Raw genomic sequence first — 25,651 nt, 5'->3', positions numbered from 1 at the left:
ACCTGTAAAATAAACCCTAAGTTAGCTACAATATAACTAATAGTTACATTGTATCTAGCTTAGGGTTTATTTTTTATTTTACAGGCAAGTTTGTATTTATTTTAACTAGGTAGAATAGTTATTAAATAGTTATTAACTATTTAATAACTACCTAGCTAAAATAAATACAAAAGTACCTGTAAAATAAAACCTAACCTAAGTTACACTAACACCTAACACTACACTATAATTAAATAAATTAACTAAATTAAATACTATTAAATAAATTAAATTAAATTATCTAAAGTACAAAACCCCCCACTAAATTACAGAAAATAAAAAACAAATTACACATATTTAAACTAATTACACCTAATTTAATAGCCCTATCAAAATAAAAAAATGCCCCCCAAAATAATAAAAACCCCTAGCCTAACTAAACTATCAATAGCCCTTAAAAGGGCCTTTTGCGGGGCATTGCCCCAAAGTAATCAGCTCGTTTACCTGTAAAAAAAAATACAAACAACCCCCCCAACAGTAAAACCCACCCCCACACAACCAACCCCCCAAATAAAATACTATATAAAAAAACCTAAGCTCCCCATTGCCATGAAAAGGGCATTTGGATGGGCATTGCAGCCCAAACCCTAACCCAATAATAAAACTCACCCAATACACCCTTAAAAAAACCTAACACTAACCCCCAGCTGAAGATCGACTTACCGGGAGACGTCTTCATCCAAGCCGGGCGAAGTGGTGCTCCAGATGGGCAGAAGTCTTCATCCAAGCCGGGCAGAAGTGGTCCTCCAGACGGGCAGAAGTCTTCATCCAGATGGCATCTTCTATCTTCATCCGGCGCAGAGCGGGTCCATCTTCAAGACATCTGATGCGGAGCATCCTCTTGGAACAGCCAATAGAATGCAAGCTCAATCCTATTGGCCAATTGGATCAGCCAATAGAATTGAACTTCAATCCTATTGGCTGATTGCATCAGCCAATAGGATTTTTTTCTACCTTAATTCCAATTGGCTGATAGAATTTTATCAGCCAATCGGAATCTAAGGGATGCCATCTTGGATGATGTCACCTAAAGAGATATTCATTATGAAGAAGCCGTCGTTTGAAGAGGATGCTCCGCGTCGGATGTCTTGAAGATGGACCCACTCCACGCCGGATGGATGAAGATAGAAGATGCTGTCTGGATGAAGACTTCTGCCCGTCTGGAGGACCACTTCTGCCTGGCTTGGATGAAGACTTCTGCTCGTCTGGAGGGCCACTTCATCCGGCTTGGATGAAGACGTCTCCCGGTAAGTCGATCTTCAGCTGGGGGTTAGTGTTAGGTTTTTTTAAGGGTGTATTGGGTGGGTTTTATTATTAGGTTAGGGTTTGGGCTGCAAAAGAGCTAACTGCCCTTTTAAGGGCAATGCCCACCCAAATGCCCTTTTCAGGGCAATGGGGAGCTTAGGTTTTTTAAGTTAGCATTTTATTTGGGGGGTTGGTTGTGTGGGTGGTGGGTTTTACTGTTGAGGGGGTTGTTTGTATTTTTTTTTACAAGTAAAAGAGCTGATTACTTTGGGGCAATGCCCCACAAAAGGCCCTTTTAAGGGCTATAGATAGTTTAGTTTAAGCTAGGTTTTTTTTTTATTTTGGGGGGGCATTTTTTTATTTTGATAGGGCTCTTAGATTAGGTGTAATTAGTTTAAATATCTGTAATTTGTTTTTTATTTTCTGTAATTTAGTGGGTTTTTTTTTTGTTCTTTAGATAATTTAATTTATTTAATAGTATTTAATTTGGTTAATTTATTTAATTATAGTGTAGTATTAGGTGTTAGTGTAACTTAGGTTAGGTTTTATTTTACAGGTACTTTTATTTTAGCTATGTAGTTATTAAATAGTTAATACCTATTTAGTAACTATTCTACCTAGTTAAAATTAATACAATAAATTTGCCTGTAAAATAAAAATAAACCCTAAGCTAGCTACAATGTAACTATTAGTTATATTGTAGCTAGCTTAGGGTTTATTTTATAGGTAAGTATTTAGTTTTAAATAGGAATAATGTAGTTAATGATAGGAATTTTATTTAGATTTATTGTAATTATATTTAAGTTAGGGGGTGTTAGGGTTAGACAGGTTTAGGGGTTAATAAATTTAATATAGTGGCGGCGACGTTGGGGGCGGCAGATTAGGGGATAATAAATGTAGGTAGGTGGTGGCGATGTTAGGGACAGCAGATTAGGGCTTAATAATAATAAACTAATGTTTGTGAGGCGGGAGTGCGGCGGTTTAGGGGTTAATATGTTTATTATAGTGGCGGCGATGTCGGGTTAATATGTGTAGGTAGGTTGCGGCGACATTGGGGGTGGCAGATTAGAGATTAATAAATATAATGTAGGTGTCGGCGATGTTGGTGGCAGCAGATTAGGGGTTATTAAGTATAATGTAGGTGGTGGCGATGTCCGGAGCGGCAGATTAGGGGTTAATAATTTTATTTTAGTGTTTGCGATGCGGGAGGGCCTCGGTTTAGGGGTTAATAGGTATTTTATGGGTGTTAGTGTACTTTTTAGCACTTTAGTTATGAGTTTTATGTTACCGCGTTGTACCATAAAACTCATAACTACTGACTTTCAAATGCGGTAGAAATCTTGAAGTTTTAGGGTGTACCGCTCACTTTTTGGCCTCCCAGGACAGACTCGTAATACCAGCGGTATGAAAAGTCCCATAGAAAAAAGACTTTACAAAGTTTACGTAAGTCGTTTTGCGGTAAGGCCAAAAAAGTGTGCGGTGACCCTAAACCTGCAAGACTCGTAATACCAGTGGTAGTGAAAAAGCAGCGTTAGCACCTGTTAACGCTGCTTTTTCAGCTACTGCAAAACTCGTAATCTAGGCCTTTGTATTGTATTGTGTAAAGCCCCATCATACTATTGACTTTTCTATAGCATTAACAGGACATTAAACAACTCTTCCTTTTGTGTAAGATTGTGCTTGTCCCACACTCCCTAGGAGATCAGAAAGCAAACTCTGAAACTTGCAAATCAAATAACTGGTTTATACAGTTTGCAGCATTTTGAAAACCTAGGTTACAATTTTTTTGTGTGACTTCTTCAGGGAGCGTGGGACAAAGCACAACTGTTACACAAAAGCAAGGAGCATCACTATGTATGGATTAGTAATGCTGCTACTTTAGATTAACACGGCATAACGAGAAACAATATGAAATGAAATATAACAAATGTTTGCTATAGACATAAGATTTATTTAATGGAAAAGAAATGATTAATTGATTTGGCTCAACTGATCGAAAAAGTTCTATAATTAATAACAGTCGGGCAATAAGACCTGGACCTGGCATGTAAGGGGGCCCAAAAGGGGCTTCCTGATGCTCTGCTTATGTTCACAGTCACAGTTGGTTAAAAGTGCTAGCGCAGGGGTGACAGTTAAACTACTCTAGCGGTTGTGACTGGGAGGGAGCAGGCAGCAGCAGGCAGGCAAACTTTAGTATGAGACCACACACACAGTGAGTTACTACAGCCCCCATTTAAAGATTAGCTAGAGCAGATACAGCAGTATCTGCTGCGCTAGCAGTAACTTCGCAGTTAAGGTTGGGTGTCATGTCCCTGGAGTGGGTGCCCTGTGCTTAGATAGGAGGTCTGTTGCTCAGGGGGCCCTGTAGTGGGTGGTTTGGCCCAGGATGAGGTGGCCCTGTGGTAGGGTATTTGGCTGTGGGGGCCTGGGATTATGGGGTTCTTGACAATAGATGTTGGAGGACCTGTCCATGGAGGTTGAGGGTCTTGGTGGGGAGCAAGGCAGGCAGTAGGTTGAGTAAGGGGTGGAAAATGTGGGGTGGGGAATAGGCAGTAGAGTGGGGGAGGAGGTGGGGGCCCTTCCCTTATTTTTGCTCAGGGGCCCTGGTTGGTGTCAGTCCACCCCTGACAAAATAACAGTAGTTTAGGGGTGGTCTTCATAAATAAAGTCCTCAATAATAATTATGTAAGTCCAGCACATCTACTTCTAGAAGTAATCAGTATTGCACATAATGGCTTCATGCATGTGTTGTATATATAAGGTCAGTTGTCTTACCTCATGTGCCTAACGTGTGAGAGAATGAGAAGAAGCTGTGCCAATCGACGCTGCTGCTGTTGAAGAGAAAGTCCACTCTTAGCCATAAAGTGAACCAATGTATCTATTAGTTTGTCCAGAATTAAGTGAATTTGGTCTGTGTCTTCTAAAGTTTCCAAAGTACTAGACAGGAAAGTATATACACCTATGAGATAAAGAAAAAGCTGATCAATACACAAAAAAAAATCTGTAACCATTACTATTACTGACAAACTAAATTTCTATTTTTTATTTAAAGGAAGAATCTAGTCAAAAATAAACCTTCGTGATTCAGATAGGGCATGCAAATTTAATCAACTTTCCAATTCACTTTTATCATCAAATTTGCTTTGTATTCTTGGTATTCTTAGTTGAAAGCTAAAGCTATGTAGGCTCATATGCTAATTTCTAATCCCTTAAAGGTCGCCTCTTATTTCAATGCATTTGACAGTTTTTCACAGCTAGAGGGCGTTAGCTCATATGTGTGCTATATAGATAACATTGTGTTCACGGCCATGGAGTTATTTATGAGTCAGCACTGATTGGCTAAAATGCAGGTCTGTTAAAAGCACTGAGATAAGGGGCAGTCTGCAGAGGCTTAGATACAAGGTAATCACAGAGGTAAAATGTATATTAATATAACCTTGTTGGTTATGCAAAACTGAAGAACGGTAATAAAGTGATTATCTATCTTTTTAGACAATAACAATTCTGAAGAAGACTGTCTCTTTAATCCTTTAATTGGAAACAAAAGCGCAATAAGAACTGAATTGTATTACTGTTTTTGGTTATCATATTTTTTTCTCTATGCAAACTGCCTACCGGTTTATTGTTTTCTATGTTTTGTGTACAATTATATATATATATATATATATATATATATATATACAGTATATATATATATATATATATATATATATATATATATGGCTAAATTACGAGTGGACAGATAGTTTGTGCTCACTTTTGAGCGTTAAAACAGCTAGAAGTATTTATTTTTGTGCTCAGAGATTTGTGCTTCTATTAAGAGTTGAAAGTAAAAAGTTTGCGTTCTCGTGTTTTTAAAGTTGCGGTAACAAATAGACTTTGAGAAGTCGCAAATGCAAAATCACATCCCCCCATAGACTTCAATGGAGCTGAAAAAGTTGAAAAAAAGTTGTGCAAATACGATAATAATATAAATAATAATATATAAATACATATACATACATGATTATATATAGTTATAGATATATACAGAAATATATAGGAATAGCTATTTAAAAATACTTCAAACATATTCTGCTATGTGCAGTACATGGATTGCATAATATTTACAGTAAATACATAGTTAAACACTTTAAATAGGAATATTGTATAAATATGATTTTTCCTGTTTTCATCTACTTGACTGCAAAGGGCTCCAATACACTTATATATCTGTCTATGTGTGTACATATGTATTTATGCATAAATACACATATAAATACATAAATACATATACACATTGATGTGTTTTGTCATACTTTTATGTCAAGTGTAACAGTTAAGCAAAAGCTCTGAGATTGTGGAAATAATTCTAGCGTAAATCGCAATTGCTCTCATACATTTACATTGAGGGGCCTATCAAGCTCCGGGTTGATTGACACCCCCTGCTAGCGACCGATTGGCTGCGAATCTGCAGGGGGCGGTGTTGTGCCAGCAGTTCACAAGAACTGCTGGTGCAATGCTGAATGCAGAGAGCGAAATGCTGTCTGCATTCAGCGATGTTTGTCGGACATGATTCGCTGATCGGATCATGACGGACAGACATTTGATAAATAGGCCCCATAGACTGCACTCAATGGGTTTGTGAGAAAATAATAAACTATTTATTATATCATAGTGACGTTTCGGGGTCCACAGACCCCTTCCTCAGACCAGACAGCAAAGTGAAAAAACATGTGGTGTAAATACCAAGAAGCCCCTCCCCCTGTGTTTGAAAATTGTGCCAAAAAGTAACCCCGTAGTCATGGTGATTTTTCATCAACAATAAACATCATTTCAAACAAATTGTCAAGTGTTTAAGTACATGCATAAATCTGTGGTAAGTGACAACAAGCTTGTACATATACTCATGTGTTAGTTCTTATATGTTGAGCTGTTGTGTATACCCAATATGTAGTATATCAACTATGGGACTTCAATTGTTATTGTGTCTGCCACACATGTAGCAATCCTATCTCAATGCGTGTTTGATCTTAACTAGCTGATCATATCAGAGGTGTAGCTAAACGGTGTGTCTAATATCAGCTGTCTAATATTAGAGCTGACTTATTACTATCGCTCGCCTAGGCAGGTATGGAATCATATCACATTGCGCCATTCAGTTAAACATTATTGCGCTTACCTTTAAGCGCTCATTTTAGGGCTGTTAGCTCTATACACACAAAAAGATTTAGATAGATAGATACAGTAGATAGACAGGTAGATAGATATAGATAGATAGATAGATGATAGATAGATAGATAGATAGAGGAATATCTATTAAAAAATACTTACACATTCCCTTATGTGACGAACATTGGAATGTGAAAAATTTACAGCCCTTTAAAGCCTTTTTTTTTATTAGATAGTGTTATTATGAGTGTAACTGTACTTTTAAATGTAAATGTTATGTGTTTTGTGCAACTTTTTAATTGAGCATAACAGTTTAAACCAGAGCTCTGAGGTTGCACTTTCCAGACACACCTTCAATTCAATTGCGCTCAAGGGAATGCATTTACTTTCAACTTTTAATACGCGAGCTACTTCCCATGCGCGCAAATAGCTGCGATAAACCAATTATCGCTCCAGCGCAACAGTTAGCGCGCCACTCATAATCTAGGCCTATCTGTATACTTAAGATAGGAAAATACTTTAAAAAATCATCTCCTGCCTCTGAATAAATGATGTGGAAGAGAGATCAGAAGTTTCAATTGCATCCAACCAGCAGAAAACAGTGGGTAGACTTTTAATTGTTGGCTTCAGCTTTAAAAAAAAAACATTTGGCACCACTAACTGGCGTATTATAGGACAAACACAGTGCCACTAAATCAAAACCCCCAGCCTTGAATTTAATAGCCAGTAAAAACAGCACCAAGTTAATGAACGCCTGAAAGCTTTTTTTTTAATAAAATATGCAGGTGTGTGCACATATTTTTATCTTGTGTAATAAAGATCAGCTTCATAGAAAATCAAATTGTAACTTTTTTTAAAAGAACAGCAAAAAATAGTACATAATGAAGTTATTTAATATATTTAAGGCTAGATTACAAGTGGAGTGCTTATTTATTGCGCCAGTTAAAGGGCAAATTTGCCCGTTTAAGGATCTGCGATAAATAACCAGCCATTACAAGTCTCTCGTAATTTTCGAAATATCCCCCAATTGCCCCCAAAATACAGTGGTGTGTACTATATTTAAAAATAAAAATATGAGCATCTTTATTTTTTATTAAAGTAACTGCACAAAGCAGTTTATAGGGGTTAAAAGTTGCGGTGTGGGGTGTTTTAAAAAAAAAAAAAAAAAAAGTGCCTTTACATTGCGATCTATGGGGAAATGTGTGTTCCTGTAAATATATATGTATAATATATTTATATATACATTTATGTGTTAATATGTGCATATACACTAATTGACACATAGATATATGTAATATATTCATATATATATATTTTAAGTTTGCTGCCCATCACTGTTCAACTTATCACTGGACTTAGGTTCTGTGCCATGTATGACTGCATCAGAATGAGGCTCCCATTGGAGCCTACGGAAGTGAGCTCTCATGAGCGCAAATGAGGTCTCGTTTGCATTGCAGGCCACTTGAAATACCAGCGCATAATTGCGTGCACTAGTATTACGAGTGGAGTGCAAATATCACGTTCGCGAAAGCTCAATTATGCACTCCACTCATAATTTGTCCCTTAATAATTATTCCATTTTAGTATAAATAATGAAGTGTGAATTTGACACAACTTTATTAAAAGAAATTAAACTTCAAAACTTATTTAGCATTATATGTATGTATATATATATATATATATATATATATATATATACTGTATATATATATATACATTATATATATATATATATATATATATATATATATATGTGTGTGTGTAAATAACACCTTTGAAAATATGGGGCCAGAGTGGAGCGCTAACAGGTATGCGCAAGCAAAAAAGTGTTTATCGCTCATATTACAAGATAAAAGTATATGTGAGCGCTTGAGCGCAACTGTGATTTACACTAGAATGATTACTGCGTCTTTAGAGCAATGGTTAACTGCTTCGTGAAACAAAAGTCTCAAAAAATACATCATAAATACATTACAAAATACAGTTACACTCATAATAACACTATCTAATAAAAATGATTTTTTTTAAAAATTGCACAAATAAGTTATAAGGGCTCAAAGGTCTCAGGTGTTAGAAAAAAAAAAGGCAGGCAAATGGCTTTAACTGTGAGATACAAACATATACATTAATAAATATGTTTTTATATATATATATATATATATATATATATTTGTTTATATGTGTGTACAGATGTAGTTATGTGTTTATATGTGTGTACAGATGTATTTATGTATTTATATGTGTATATATGTATTTACACATGCTAACACATAAATATATATGCATATAAGCATATAAATATATATTTACTGAAAACACAAAGTGAACCTGGAAGTCCTAGAGAGTTGAGAGCTTCCTCCTATAGAAAGTAATTAAGCTCTCTTGAAACTTTTTAGGATACAGAATATCACAGGGGATGGTGAAGTAAACAGGGAGGCACCTGGCACAGATGTAAACCCTAAAATAAATATTGTTTGCAGCAACTAAAAATATTAAACTAAAATGGTTTGACAACTGTTTAACTTGCATTTGCTTCTAGTTTAATGTAAATTACTCTTCTGTCACTTAAACAAGTGTATTATGAACTTTGAGCAAACTTCACCTGCATACAACAGGCGAAATAAATCAGTGACATATGCAGGTGTTTTTTATATGCTTAGAAAAAATACTGATAGTTGTGAGAGAGCTTCAGACACACCCAGGAAATTCAACTGTACCTCCCACTTTCAGAAATTATCAGACATAAAAAAAATACAAAGTGCAAAGCAATTTGTAAAAGAAACACAGAAATTATTATATAGATTATAATCCTAATTTGTTAAGGTTACACAGAAACATTTAAAGGTCAATCAGCAATTCTAAAATAACAATCCTAAACCAAACCGAAATGTGTTAATGGGACAGTAAAGTCAAAATTAAACTGTCATGATTCATACAATTTTAAACAACTTCCAATTGTACTTCTATTATCAAGTTTGCTTTGTTCTTCTAGTATCTTTTATTGAAAAGTATACCTTGGTAGGCTCAGGACCAGCAATACTCTACTGAGAACTAGCTGCTGATTGTTGGTTGCAGGCATACATCTCTTGTCATTGGTCCACCAGATGTGTTCAGCTAGCTCCCAGTAGTGCACTGAACTTCTCCTTCAGCAAAGGATACCAAGATAATGAAGCAATTTTGGTAAAAGAAGAAAATTATAAAGTTGTTTAAGACCAGGGGTCAAGTCCTACAAAAAAAAGTGTGGGAACTCACCAAGACTTCCACACCTCATCACATTTAATATTGTTTTATATATATACACACAAACACACTGTATTTATATGTATATAATCTATACACTTTGGTTAAAGTGAATGTCAAGTTTGATGAATCAGTGCCCGTTTTTTAAAAATCCTATTAAAAACAGGGGCACTTTCATTCATCAAACTTTACATTTTACTCGTTTTGTTAAAATACCTTTTAATCTTGAAAGCCGCTCCAGCGCTTCTCCCACTCGTCGCAAGCCTCCTCATATGTAAAAAATGATGAATCCAGCTTCCTCCAATCACGCCGTTGCCTCAGGCAATGATTTCCCTGGGGGGGAAGCAGTGATTGGAGGATGTCGTATTCGTCATTGCTGACGTATAAAGTGACAAGTGGCAGGAGGGGGATATATTGAATCGGCTTTCAAGATTAAAAGGAAAGTATTTTAACAAAACAAGTGAAATGTAAAGTTTGATGAATGAAAGTGCCTCTGTTTTTAATAGGATTTTTAAAAACCGGGCACTGATTCATCAAACTTTACATTCACTTAAATGAAAGCAAATTAAATCTTGGGTGACCATATTGCCTTTTAAATAGGGACACATATGAAAATACATATGTCATGGTTCTTATAATGGAACACTATTTAAAACATTTCTTTAAACAGCCCTGACATGTATTTTTCATATGTGTCTCTATTTAAAGCGGCAATATGATCACCCTAATTAAATCCAATAAAGGGTTGAATTGTTGCCATTGGGGCTGAAACTCCTCCTCTGTCACAGAGTCTAACCTACTTAAGGTTCAAAGTCGTATTTCTGCTGAGGGGAGTTAAATAACCCCAGAGCAAGCCACACAGAAATGTAAGCACCATGTCTTACACACAATGTGAGGTGATCACACAGCAGGACCGCTGACAGGCTTGCATTTAGTGTTTTGTAGGAAGTATTACTGCCCATTACTAGAGGATCTCACTATCCCTCTAACCAGCTCGTCCTACCAAGCAACAGCAGTGTTTACTGAAGTGTTTCTGTTCTCTTTCCAGGGTGGAAAATATAACTTTGAAAAATAGGGGTTCGGAAACACTGGGTGAGAGGCTGTTTAGTCAATATAGAAGAGGACTAAACCTCAGCTGATAATAGTATAAATATTTAACTTTTCTTCACAATATCAATAAAGCGTAGAAAGCACACTGCAATATAGCAAAACCATGTCCTGGTATTAGGAGGAGTATGCACTTGTATAGCGAGCACTTAGTTCAACTCGCGGCAAAAGGATTCACCCCAATCACACCACATATATAATGTCAAGCAGGAATATTAAAGCCGGTATTTACCTTCGGCCGAGCTTCTTGCTCTCCACCGCTTGACAATACTTTTTCTTAGGCATCTGGGGAACGGAATCAACCAACTCTTCGTAGCCAAGGGGCTGGTCCGGAGGTGTGTGTGTAGTCGGGCCAATCGCAAACCAGGTGCGTACGGCGTCAATCGTCACAGGAACCCATCTGCCAATGACAGGCAGGGAATCACGGAGTCAGGCCCAATCACCATCCAGATCAAAGAGGCCGAAGGTAGCGATGCTGGATGCGGCTATTGCAGGTGCAGTGAAACACAGCTGAGGTCCGGAAGCCACAGTCTCTGCTTATTCTAGCAATGAATAAGCAAAACAACAAAGGATAGCAGAGACTGTTCTTTAAAACTTCAAGCTTTATTCGTACATCGATTAAAAGGTAGCGGAGGCACCCTCCAGCATGAAGACACAAATCCCACAGAGGACAAGCTTACGCGTTTCGGCTAAAAAGCCTTATTCATAGCTGTATTTCCTAACCAAATCTACACCTTTAAAAAGGAGGCCTAAGCTCTCCATTGGTTGATTAAAAGAAGGAGTGGGTGTGTCACAGAATCATTAATATTAACACATTAATGTCATGCATATTTTATAATACTTTCTGTAAATAATCATTTTTAACTCTAAAGGCCCATATAGAATGAACAAACATAGGGAATAATATTCACAGTGAAGTTACAATATTTGTGACTCTCTTATCATAATGACAAAGTAAAGTTTGATGAACATAAACTTTTTAGTAATCAGTGTTGGACAGGTTAAAAAAGAATGAACAAAGAATGTATATACATATAATTATATACATATATGAAGAATGGAGGATTAGGAGTGGCGGGCCATAGGAATTTGAAATATGTACATATGTACAATCTGCATGGGTATGTATCTACACCCACTCCTTCTTTTAATCAACCAATGGAGAGCTTAGGCCTCTTTTTTAAAGGTGTAAATTTGGTTAGGAAATACAGCTATGAATAAGGCTTTTTAGCCAAAACGCGTAAGCTTGTCCTCTGTGGGATTTGTGTCTTCATGTCCTGCTGGAGGGTGCCTCCGCTACCTTTTAATCGATGTACGAATAAAGCTTGAAGTTTTAAAGAACAGTCTCTGCTATCCTTTGTTGTTTTGCTCTTTCCAGGGGGAATTTATTTTCTCCTGTAAAAATAGTGCAGGAACTCTGTTCTCGTGCATTCTGGCTCAACCTGACCCCTGTTTAAGACTGTTTGCTCTATCTAGTATGAAAGAAAAATGTTGGGTTTCATCTACCTTTAAACACAAAAGAGAAAGTGCAAAGCTTAAATGCAATAAAACTTCAAGCAAGGGGTCCTAACGCTGCTTTTGGCCGCCCGCTGGTATTTAGAGTCAGGCAGGAAAGGGTCTAATGCTCACTTTCAAGCCGTGACTTTTCCATACCGCAGATCCCCTTACGCCAATTGCGTATCCTATCTTTTCAATGGGATCTTCCTAACGCTGGTATTTAGAGTCTTAGCTGAAGTGAGCGGTAGACCCTCTACAGACAAGACTCCTACCGCCAAAAAAAGTCAGTAGTTAAGAGCTTTATGGGCTAACTCTGGAATATAAAGCTCTTAACTACTGTGCTCTAAAGTACACTAACACCCATAAACTACCTATGAACCCCTAAACCAAGGCCCCCCCCACATCGCCGCCACTATAATAAAAATTTTTAACCCCTAATCTGCTGACCGGACACCGCTGCCACCTACATTATGATCGGAACAGCCAATAGAATGCGAGCTCAATCTGATTGGCTGATTGGATCAGCCAATCGGATTGAACTTGAATCTGATTGGCTGATTCAATCAGCCAATCAGATCTTTCCTACCTTAATTCTGATTGGCTGATATAATCCTATCAGCCAATCGGAATTCGAGGGACGCCATCTTGGATGACGTCATTTAAAGGATCCTTCATTCGGTGAGTAGGCGTCGGTTGAAGAGAATGGATCCGCGTTGGCTGGAAAGAAGATGGCTCAGCTCAGCTCCGGATGGATGAAGATAGAAGATGCCGCTTGGATGAAGATGTCTGCCAGTCCGGATGTCCTCTTCTGCCCAGATAGGATGAAGACTTCTGCCGGTCTGGATGTCCTCTTCTGCCCCATCGGATGAAGACTTCGGCCCGGCTGGGTGAAGACGACTCAAGGTAGGGAGATCTTCAGGGGGGTAGTGTTAGGTTTATTTAAGGGGGGTTTGGCTTAGAGTAGGGGTAGTGGGTGGTGGGTTTTAATGTTGGGGGGTTGTATTTTTTTTTTACAGGCAAAAGAGCTGATTACTTTGGGGCATGCCCCGCAAAAAAGCCCTTTTAAGGGCTGGTAAAAGAACTGATTACTTTTTAATTTAGAATAGGGTAGGGACCTTTATTAATTTGGGGGGCTTTTTTATTTTATTAGGGGGCTTAGAGTAGGTGTAATTAGCCTAATATTCTTGTAATCTTTTTTATTTTTTGTAATTTAGTGTTTTGTTTTTTTTTGTAATTTAGTTTAGTTTATTTAATTGTATGTAATTGTAGGTAATTTATTTAATTAATTTATTGATAGTGTAGTGTTAGGTTTAATTTTAACTTAGGTTAGGATTTATTTTACAGGTAATTTTGTAATTATTTTAACTAGGTAGCTATTAAATAGTAAATAACTATTTAATAGTTATTGTACCTAGTTAAAATAAATACAAAGTTGCCTGTAAAATAAATATAAATCCTAAAATAGCTACAATATAATTATTTGTATATTGTAGCTATATTAGGGTTTATTTTACAGGTAAGTATTTAGTTTTAAATAGGAATACTTTAGTTAATAAGATTTAATTTATTTTGTTAGATTAAAATTATATTTAATTTAGGGGGTGTTAGGGTTAGACTTAGCTTTAGGGGTTAATACATTTATTATAGTAGCGGTGAGGTCCATTCGGCAGATTAGGGGTTAATACTTGAAGTTAGGTGGCGGCGATGTTAGGGAGGGCAGATTAGGGGTTAATACTATTTATTATAGTGTTTGCGAGGCGGGAGTGCGGCGGTTTAGGGGTTAATACATTTATTATAGTGGCAGCTAGGTCCGGTTAGATTAGGGTTTAATAAGTGTAGGTAGGTAGCGGCGACTTTGGGGGGGCAGATTAGGGGTTAATAAATATAATATAGGGGTCGGCGGTGTTAGGGGCAGCAGATTAGGGGTTCATAACGATAATGTAGGTTGCGGCGGTGTACGGAGCGGCAGATTAGGGGTTAATAATATAATGCAGGTGTCAGCGATAGCGGGGGCGGCAGATTAGGGGTTAAAAAGTGTAAGGTTAGGGGTGTTTAGACTTGGGGTTCATGTTAGGGTGTTAGGTGCAGACTTAGAAAGTGTTTCCCCATAGGAAACAATGGGGCTGCGTTGGGAGCTTAACGCTGCTTTTTTGCAGGTGTTAGGTTTTTTTTCTTCCCAAACTGCCCCATTGTTTCCTATGGGGGAATCGTGCACGAACACGTTTTGCCAGCTTACCGCTACCGTAAGCAACACTGGTATTGAGGGTTGAAGTGGCGGTAAATTCTGCTCAACGCACCCTTTTTGGAGCCTAACACAGCCCTTTAGACAACTCTAAATACCAGCGTTGTCTTAAGGGTGCGTTGGAAAAAAAAGCTGCGTTAGCTACGCGGGTCTTTACCGACAAAACTCTAAATCTAGCCGTTAGATTTCAATGAAAACCCTCTCAATGCACAATTAGTGGTCATTTAAAAGAGTGTTTGGAGATACAATGAATCCTTGTTTATTGCTGTAACTCCACAGCCCAGATCCTCTAAAGACCAGCTGTCTAGAATGTACAAAGCAGTGCCTTTTTATTAATATGTCTGTATTGGGTACTTGTAAAGCGCGGCTAATCACCCGTAAGGGTCTCAAGGTGCTGCTCATTTTATTGACCCCGGAAGGATGAAAGGCTGAGTGGACCTCGCCGGGGATCAAACCTGCAAACCTTGGGTGCTACAGAGCTCAACCACAGTGCCTTAGCATGCTGAGCCATGTAGGTTGTCTAGTGTCCAATGCAGAGCAAAAAGAGAGGTAAAGGAGGCAAAAGAGATATTTTAAAGTTAGAAGTAACCTTTGCAATTTTTTTTGCTGACGCAGACATAGACGAACGTTAGCGTAACTTTGATAGGGAAGTGTTGAAGTCCTAAGTGTCGGATTATTCAAACATAAACATGTGGCCAAATATCTTGAAAAGCACAACTTTATTTTAAATAATATTTAAAAGTCAGAGTAGTCTTATAGGAAACAATGTGACATATTCATAGAGATATAGGGGTAGATTTATTAAATGTCGAGTGGACATGATTTGCTATAGTGAAATGCTTGTGCAATGCCACCATCTGCTTACTGGCGGCCAATAGGTCTCGAGCAGGGGCTGTCAATCATCCCCATCGTATCGGGATAATTTCAATCTGCCACCTAAAAGGTGGCGGCCAGGTTAAGGAACAGCGGTTTTATGACCGCTGCTTCTTAACTTCCATTTCAGGTGAACCTGAAATTATGGACCTCCAAAGTATTATCCGCTGCTTCATAAATGGAGCCCATAGACAACAATGTTAACCAATAATACTTTTGAATATGTCAGAAAAACTCATACAAGGAATAAAGAGATAGAGGGTGCTGATTGGTCAGAAGTCAGAATAAGAAACAGAAAGCAGGTTGTATGAAGACAAGACAGGAACCCAAGATTCATACAGTGGTCTAACATTGGAAATGCAATATAAGGAGCAGAATATGATTAATATTATCCTTTGTTGAACAGCATAATTAGGTAGGCTCAGGAGCAGCAATGTAGTACTGGGAGCTAGCTGTTGATTGTTGTCTGCACCCATATGCCCCTTGTCATTGTTCCACCCAATGAGTTTAGCTAGCTCCCAGTAGTTTTTTGCTGCTCCTTCAACAAAAAGATACAAAGAGAATGCAGAAAAAATGGATGAAAAAAAGTAAATTGGAATGTTATTTAAAATGATATGCTCTATCAGTCACAAATGTTTAAATTGGATTTTTCTCTTTATGATTAACTATCATTGAAAATATTGAAAATAAAATAGTCTACATAATATGCTTGTATTTAGCAAATCAAGTTATGAGGATAGATATAGCAAATACAATTACCCTAAAATTTAAGTGCACAAAAATATTGGAAATATAGGAAGGTTTAATCAATTACATTACTTTGTAACCTTTAAAAGTCCAAACTTATTCACAAAAGTACCTTTCAAAGTGTTTGCTCCTGCATTATAGAACTTGTAAACTGGAACAAGTATTTGTGAGTTTAATAATGTAGGGCAAGCACTTTAAAATTCACTCTTCTGAATGAGCTAGGATTGTTGTTTTAAAGGGACAGTAGAGTCATAATTAGACATTCAGGATTTAGACAGAGCATACAATGTTAAACAACTTTCCAATTTACTTCTATTATTTAATTTGCTTCCTTCTCTTGTTATCCTTTGCTGAAAGATGTATCTAGCTAAGCTCAGGAGAAGCAAATAACCCAGGTTCTAGCTGCTGATTGGTAGCTGCATATATATACTGATTGCCATTGGCTCACCCATGTGTTCAGTCAGAAACCAGTAGTGCATTGCTGCTCCTTCAACAATTGATACCAAGAGAATGAAACAAATTTGATAATAGAAGTAAATTGGAAAGTTGTTTAAAATTGTATGTTCTACCTAAATCAGGAAATAAACATTTTGGTTTCATGTCCCTTTAAGTTCACGTCAAAATGGAAACAGTGTTTTAACAAACAATAGATGTAAATATTGTCAAAAACAATACTTATGAAAGCTGAAAAGCGACAAAATAGCGATAGAAAAATAGTGCGTAGTCTGCCCATTGTGACAAAATAAAAGATTAAGGGCCAGGTTTTGAGTGGAGTGCAATATTGTGCTTACAAGTGCGCAATATTTGCACTTCACTCAGTAATACCATTGCGCGTAAATGTGTTCTCACAAGAGCGCATTTCCATAGGCTCCAAAGGGAGCCTCGTTTTCATGCCGGCATGTGTGTAACCACCAATCAGAAGCTAGCTCCCAGTACTGCTGGGAGCTACAAAGGATAAAAAAGAACAAAGCAAATTTGATAATAGAAGTAAACTGGAAAATTGTATGCTCTATCTAAAGCATAAAATAAAAATTTTGGGTTTCATGTCCCTTTAATATGACAATGGACAATTAATTTTAAATTATCTAGGGTAGGGTTATACATCATATCCAAATGATGTATCTTTATTAATTTAAAAAGCATTTTTTGTCACTTGCTTAAAGCGTTAGAAAGGTAAAAAATGAAATGCACGTGGGTGCATTTAATTTTTTAATAGAAGCATTTTTACTAAAGTTTTAATAGCAAAAATGTTTCTAGTTTTTCAGGTGCATATTCACATATGCTTTAAAGGCCCATATGCACCCTACAAGCAGTCGCTTGTGTAACACAAATAAAGGCTTCACAGAAGCAATAGACACCAATCACTGCATATGTGTGTAGACCGCTGAAAAACATCAATAACTGTTACTATAAGTATTTTTGCTAATGGAAATAGATTCCAAAATGTTTCTGTTTAAAATTGAAATGCATATTTAAATTTTGACCTTTCTATCCCTTTAAACAAAGTTCATTATCAAATATATACACACTGTGTAATTTAATCGGTAAAGGAAGTAATTTTGGAGGATAATGAACGCAAGTTTACCTACATACATACTGTATTTACTGACATAAATTCAGTTATCTAAATCAATGTTTCTTAACTATGGTCCTCAATTATTCCATAACAGGTCAGATTTTCTTAATATCTAAACCAGTGCACTAGTGAAATAATCAGCTGATCAGTAACCATGGTTACTACCCTGCTCTCACCCATCAGTTGATTATTTCATCTGTGCACTAGTTCAGATATCATGAAAATCTGGCCTGTTAGGGGTATTTGAGGACCTTGGTTGAGAAACACTGATCTACATAATAGACTAGATTGTCAAACACACATTAGGCTGCCAAGGAGTCTTATTGTTGACCATGCTTGTAATCCATTAAGGATCATTTCACCTATCTTTTCAAGCCAATTGTCAGGGAGCATTCCCGTTATTAACCCCTTAATGACTTCTTTGAATGGGGATTGCTATTTTGACCTGCGCTAATATGACCTGAAAAACCCTTAACGACCAACGACGTAAGGGTACGTTGTGGTCGTTAAGGGGTTAACATACTGTAGATAGTTGTGTTAAATGGCCTGCCAATGCATGATAGCTTGTACATCGATTGAGATTCGTTAAAAAAAAAATACAAATACAACTGCTACACGTTAGAAACATATTGGCAAAATTGGTCTATAAGTGCTTGTCAATGTTAAAGTGACAGGAAACCCCAAAAATGAAATTCATGATTTGGATAGAACATAAAATTTTAAACCACTTTCAAATTTATTTTTAGCGTTAAATATGCTTCATTCTCTTGTTATCCTTTGCTGAAGGAACAACATTGCACTACTGGCTGATAGCTGAACACATCTAGTTAGTCAATCACAAGAGACAAATGTATGAAGGAGCCAATCACCAGCTATTTTCCATTAGTGTAGGATATGTGCATAATTATTTTTAACAATGGATACCAAGAGAACAAAGCACATTCGAAAATAGAAGGGATTTTAATAGTGTCTTAAAATTGCATTATCTCTCTGATTCTTGCTAATTTAATTTTGACTTTCCTATCCCTTTAAATATTCCCATGTCTTTTATGTTAAAGTAGTCTCGTTGACAAGGACAAAAAAGGCACTGACTGGGGAAAAAAAGTTTTTTCATCTCACAGCTTTCTTTTTTTAACTTTTAATTTTATTTTCTTGAACTTCTGGACTTTTTTTAATAGAAGCTGTTTTTCATTTAATTTGATTGTTTTGTAAAGTTTTTAGACATTTTTTGTGATGCCTGTGTCCTCAAGAGTGGAAGTCTATCTATGTAGTACATAAACACAGCTCTAGGGACAAACACATTTTGTTAAATTTTGTGATTTTTTCTCAGTGATGTTGCAATATTTTTTTTCTAAATACATTCAGAACATATAGATTTCTTTCATACAGGTGTTGAGAGTCCACAATCCTTTTTTTCCTTATAATTATACTACTAGGAGGAGACAAAGATTCCCAACCCAAAAGAGCTCTATAAAACCCCTCCCACCTCACATGTACCTCAGTCTTTACTTTGCCTCCACTAGAGGTGGTCTAAGAATGAAGATGTGCATTTTATTCTTCAGATAGAGGGGTTCTCTACTGATATGTTTCAGTACTGGTTTGGCTGTCTAGTGGTTGTTTGCTGGTGGAAGGGTTTTGCAGGCTCCTGCTTCTTTTATGGCTCTTATTCCTTTTTCTTACTTTGTTTTGGTTGGCTATACAGTGCATTAAACTGAGGTACATGTGATTTGGGAGGGTTTTTATAGAGCTTTTGGGGTCAGGGAATCTTTGCCTCCTCCTAGTGGTAAAGAAGAGTAATTCCCAGGAGAAATTAATCATGGACTCTCACCAGCATGAAATAAATGAATTTATCAGATAAGCATAAATGTTTTTATTTGGTTTAAAAAACCTATAAGCAAGGGTTTTGCAGGATTTGTGTAGACCAACACAGGATCTTTAGATTATCATCATAGGCAAACATTGATTCAATACTACGTGCCTGTTTAATTACAGTTTCATAAATATTTGTAAAAAGGTTAATCGTGTTATGTATTCATTTTGTGTTCAATTTTTATCCAAATTTTTACAATGTCCAAAACTGAATATATTTAGTTGGGAATGTTTATAATAGTTCAGTAGTGTTATCTTTTTAAATTTTTTAACATTTGTGTTAAACGAAGAATACATAGAGCTTTTTTTAAAAAAAAATTAATCAGATAATTTGAACTAGACATTTAAAACACATGTACAAAAAATGGTGTAAAAGTGTTCATGATGGACTGGAATACTGCTGGTGAGTGTTCTACATTCAAGGTATAGGACTAATTTTTTGAAAACTACGAGACTTATGGTCCAGAATGCATTTGAAGATGAAAACAGCATATCAACTGCAAAAAAAAACTTTTGTAATTCAATAAACATTCAACCCTGTTCCTACATATTTGTATATTTTTTTACTTACCAGAATTAAGAAGAATAATAGATTTCATACAAATAAATTCTTCTCCACGTAACCTCATCATGCGAAATCGTGTAGCTGTTGTGACCAGCATGTCAAAAATCTCCACTAAACCCTCTACACAACGCCCCTGATTCCTAGAAAATACAGAATGCAAAATAGATATATCATCATTTTAGTTGTGCAGTTGTTTTCCTTTTTATGTGTATATAATAATATAATATCATATTCTTTGGTTGGGGAATTTTAAGGGAGAGTCTGGTCAAAATTAAACTTTCATGATTCAGATAGGGCATGCAATTTTAAACAACTTTCCAATTTACTTTCTTCATCAAATTTGCCTTGTTCCCTTGGTATTCTTTGTTTAAAACTAAACCTAGGTAGGCTCATATGCTAATTCCTAAGCTCTTGAAGGCCACCTTTTATCTCAGTGCATTCTGACAGTTTTTTTAAAGCTAGACATCATCACTAGTTAATGTGTGTCATATAGTGCTCCCGTGGAGTTACCTAGGAGTCAGCATCGATTGTCTACAATGCAAGTCTCTCAAAATAACTGAAATAAGGGTGCAGTCTGCAGAGGCTTAGATATAAAATAATCACAGAGGTAAAAAGTGTATTAATATAACTGTGTTGGTTATGCAAAACTGGAGAATGGGTAATAAAGGGATTATCTATCTTTTTAAGCAATACAAATTCTGAAGTAGACTGTCCATTTAACGTAGGCATATCCATGCTTTTTAATGTTTGATTCTGAACTCTGCCATTCATTTTTTTTTTTTGCAATTTAATTTTCTACCTTTTAAAAAAATAAAAAAATGGGTGTATATGCTTGGGGCTTGCATTTTGTATAAGGCAGTTTAGGCAGCCGCCTTGTGTACCAGCAGGGGGGCGCTGAGAGCGGTGCCGACTGCAGTTTATTATTTATTTGTCAATCATTTCTTTCATTTCATTCCCTGTGCCCGCTGGATCTGGCTAAGCTTGGTCCCTGTGCCTGCAACACAACTGAACTTATTCTAACTAGTTACAACTTCCTGACACCTGTCCCTGGGCTGGCCCAGCTATCGCTTATAGCCTATGGGAAAGTGGGCGCACGTGCGTATGGTGTCAGAGTGGAGGAGGCAGAGCTCACTTGTGCAGCTGCGCTGCCTGCCGCTGCCTGTCTACTATGACTCACTCTGAGAGGGAGAAATCATGCGGGATGAGCCTGATGACACCACGTGAATGAGGCTCACACACTGCACCATCTCTAACTCTAAGAGCCACGTGAGGTGAGTGATGATGCCCAAGATGGAGACGGCCAGCCAAGCCCGCAGACGATGAGTGAAGAGACGAGTGAGGTAGTAATGTTGGGGGTCTTTGAGGGGGCCAGAGCGGGCATTTCTAGGAATGGTGGGGGTCTCTGAAGGGCCTGGAGGCCAGATCGGGCATACACATTATAAGAGTACAGAGGCCATAAGAACCAGTACGCCGCATGGCCTGGGGTACTATCTAAGTACACCTCAATGAGACCTAGGGCAAAATCATACAACAGTATGACTTTGCCCTGGGGCCCAGTGAGGTGTACTTAGAATTCTGTTTTTTTATGTCTGTGCAGCAGCAGGGGTTAAACACATTACATGGAACCATTTGTGAGAGAAAACTTGGGACAGTTTCCATAAATCCAGGAGAGGTTTACAGCTTACACATAGCATGATGACTAGCAATGGTCTTACATATATTGTTCTACATGAACTACAATATTTCCCTTACTTAATTTCTTTATGCTGACTTTTTTCTGCACAGTAGCAATCTAGGTTGGCAGAGTACATATGGAATAATGCATATGGTATAATGCAGTGTTTTTCAACCAGTGTGCCGTGAGAGATCCTCAGGTGTGCCGCGGCAGACTGACAACAGTGAGGGGGTGTCCCTCTTTCAAATTTTGAAATATTGGGAGGTATGTGACAGGCTCATCAGGCATCATTTACAACCATGACATTGACATTCATTCACAGACAATCATTATGATTGTTTGTGAATGAATGTCAATATGTCATGTATAGTTTGTAGGAGGCATGGCATGACGGCACAGTACAGCATGTATATATATATATATATATATATATATATTTCTCCAACATTGGTGTGTCCGGTCCACGGCGTCATCCTTACTTGTGGGATATTCTCTTCCCCAACAGGAAATGGCAAAGAGTCCCAGCAAAGCTGGTCACATGATCCCTCCTAGGCTCCGCCCACCCCAGTCATTCTCTTTGCCGTTGCACAGGCAACATCTCCACGGAGATGGTTAAGAGTTTTTTGGTGTTTAAATGTAGTTTTTATTCTTCTATCAAGTGTTTGTTATTTTAAAATAGTGCTGGTATGTACTATTTACTCTGAAACAGAAAAGGATGAAGATTTCTGTTTGTAAGAGGAAGATGATTTTAGCAGACAGTAACTAAAATCGATTGCTGTTTCCACACAGGACTGTTGAGATGAAGTAACTTCAGTTGGGGGAAACAGTTAGCAGACCTTTCTGCTTAAGGTATGACTAGCCATATTTCTAACAAGACCATGTAATGCTGGAAGGCTGTCATTTCCCCTCATGGGGACCGGTAAGCCATTTTCTTAGTCAAATATAAAAGAATAAAGGGCTTAAAAAAGGGCTTAAAAACTGGTAGACATTTTTATGGGCTAAAACGATTGCTTTATTGGGGCATATTATGCAGATTCTAGCTAATAATTGGCATTATAATCTTGGGGAACGTTTAAAAAACGGCAGGCACTGTGTTGGACACCTTTTTTAGTCTGGGGGCCTTTTTAGTTATAGACTGAGCCTCATTTTCGCGCCATTACTGCGCAGTTGTTTTTGGAGAGCAAGGCATGCAGATGCATGTGTGAGGATCTAAGAATCATTAAAAAAGCTTCTAGAAGGCGTTATTTGGTATCGTATTCCCCTCTGGGCTTGGTTGGGTCTCAGCAAAGCATATAGCTGGGACTGTATAGGGGTTAAATTTGAAAACGGCTCCGGTTCCGTTCATTTAAGGGTTAAAGCTCTGAAATTTGGTGTGCAATACTTTTAATGCTTTAAGACACTGTGGTGAAATTTTGGTGAATTTTGAACAATTCCTTCATACTTTTTCACATATTCAGTAATAAAGTGTTTTCAGTTTGAAATTTAAAGTGACAGTAACGGTTTTATTTTAAAACGTTTTTTGTGCTTTGTTGACAAGTTTAAGCCTGTTTAACATGTCTGTACCATCAGATAAGCTATGTTCTATATGTATGAAAGCCAATGTGTCTCCCCATTTAAATTTATGTGATAATTGTGCCATAGTGTCCAAACAAAGTAAGGACAGTAATGCCACAGATAATGATATTGCCCAAGATGATTCCTCAAATGAGGGGAGTAAACATGATACTACATCATCCCCTACTGTGTCTACACCAGTTATGCCCACACAGGAGGCCCCTAGTACATCTAGTGCGCCAATACTTATTACCATGCAACAATTAACGGCTGTAATGGATAACTCCATAGCAAATCTTTTATCCAAAATGCCTACTTATCAGAGAAAGCGCGATTGCTCTGTTTTAAACACTGAAGAGCAAGAGGACGCTGATGATAACTGTTCTGACATACCCTCACACCAATCTCAAGGGGCCATGAGGGAGGTTTTGTCTGATGGAGAAATTTCAGATTCAGGAAAAATTTCTCATCAAGCTGAACCTGATGTTGTCACATTTAAATTTAAATTAGAACATCTCCGCGCACTGCTTAAGGAGGTGTTATCTACTCTGGATGATTGTGACAATTTGGTCATTCCAGAAAAATTATGTAAGTCAAGTTCCTAGAGGTTCCGGTGCCCCCCGACGCTTTTCCTATACCCAAGCGGGTGGCGGACATAGTAAATAAAGAGTGGGAAAGGCCCGGCATACCTTTTGTTCCCCCCCCTATATTTAAGAAATTATTTCCTATAGTCGACCCCAGAAAGGACTTATGGCAGACAGTCCCCAAGGTGGAGGGGGCAGTTTCTACTCTAAACAAACGCACTACTATTCCTATCGAAGATAGTTGTGCTTTCAAAGATCCTATGGATAAGAAATTAGAGGGTTTGCTTAAAAAGATTTTTGTACAGCAAGGTTACCTTCTACAACCAATTTCATGCATTGTTCCTGTCACTACGGCAGCGTGTTTCTGGTTCGAGGAACTAGAAAAGTCGCTCAGTAAAGAATCTTCGTATGAGGAGGTTATGGACAGAGTTCAAGCACTTAAATTGGCTAACTCTTTTGTTTTAGATGCCGCTTTGCAATTAGCTAGATTAGCGGCGAAAAATTCAGAGTTTGCTATCGTGGCGCGCAGAGCGCTTTGGCTAAAGTCTTGGTCAGCGGATGTGTCTTCCAAGACAAAATTGCTTAACATTCCTTTCAAAGGTAAAACATTATTTGGACCTGATTTGAAAGAGATTATTTCAGACATCACTGGGGGAAAGGGCCACGCCCTCCCACAGGATAGGTCTTTTAAGGCTAAAAATAAGCCTAATTTTCGTCCCTTTCGCAGAAACGGACCAGTCTCTAATTCTGTATCCTCTAAGCAAGAGGGTAATACTTCACAACCCAAACCAGCCTGGAAACCAATGCAAGGCTGGAACAAGGGTAAGCAGGCCAAGAAGCCTACCACTGCTACCAAAACAGCATGAAGGGATAGCCCCCGATCCGGGACCGGATCTAGTGGGGGGCAGACTTTCTCTCTTTGCTCAGGCTTGGGCAAGAGATGTTCAGGATCCTTGGGCGCTAGAAATAGTTTCTCAAGGTTATCTCCTGGAATTCAAGGAACTACCCCCAAGGGGAAGGTTCCACAGGTCTCAATTATCTTCAAACCAAATAAAGAGACAGGCATTCTTACATTGTGTAGAAGACCTGTTAAAGATGGGAGTGATACATCCAGTTCCAATAAGAGAACAAGGAATGGGATTTTATTCCAATCTGTTCATAGTTCCCAAAAAAGAGGGAACATTCAGACCAATTTTGGATCTAAAGATCCTAAACAAATTTCTCAGGGTACCATCGTTCAAAATGGAAACTATTCGAACGATCCTACCTACTATCCAGGAAAATCAATTTATGACTACCGTGGATTTAAAGGATGCGTACCTACATATTCCTATCCACAAGGAACATCATCAGTTCCTAAGGTTCGCTTTTCTGGACAAGCATTACCAGTTTGTGGCACTTCCATTTGGATTAGCCACTGCTCCAAGGATTTTCACAAAGGTACTAGGGTCCCTTCTAGCGGTTCTAAGACCAAGGGGCATTGCAGTAGTACCTTACTTGGACGACATCCTGATTCAAGCGTCGTCCCTGTCAAAAGCAAAGGCTCATACGGACATCGTCCTAGCCTTTCTCAGATCTCACGGATGGAAGGTGAACAAAGAAAAAAGTTCTCTGTCCCCGTCAACAAGAGTTCCCTTCTTGGGAACAATAATAGATTCCTTAGAAATGAGGATTTTTCTGACAGAGG

General features: G+C 37.7%; 1 protein-coding gene across 1 annotated transcript in view; it reads right to left on the bottom strand.

Moving 5' to 3' along the window:
• ESR1 (estrogen receptor 1) overlaps positions 1 to 25,651 on the bottom strand; it is a 401,155-nt gene that overhangs the window by 10,858 nt on the left and 364,646 nt on the right. Inside the window, exons 6-7 of the mRNA XM_053709268.1 lie at positions 20,158 to 20,291; positions 4,060 to 4,243 (exon numbers count right to left, since the gene is read on the bottom strand). Of these exons, the coding sequence (XP_053565243.1) occupies positions 4,060 to 4,243; positions 20,158 to 20,291 (318 nt within the window). The remainder of the gene's footprint in view (positions 1 to 4,059; positions 4,244 to 20,157; positions 20,292 to 25,651) is intronic.

Source organism: Bombina bombina, chromosome 4 (genome assembly GCF_027579735.1).
Source record: "Bombina bombina isolate aBomBom1 chromosome 4, aBomBom1.pri, whole genome shotgun sequence".
NCBI classification, from domain to species: Eukaryota; Metazoa; Chordata; class Amphibia; order Anura; family Bombinatoridae; genus Bombina; species Bombina bombina.
Note: the sequence above shows the minus strand (reverse complement) of the source record. Positions and strands in the feature narration are given on the sequence as shown.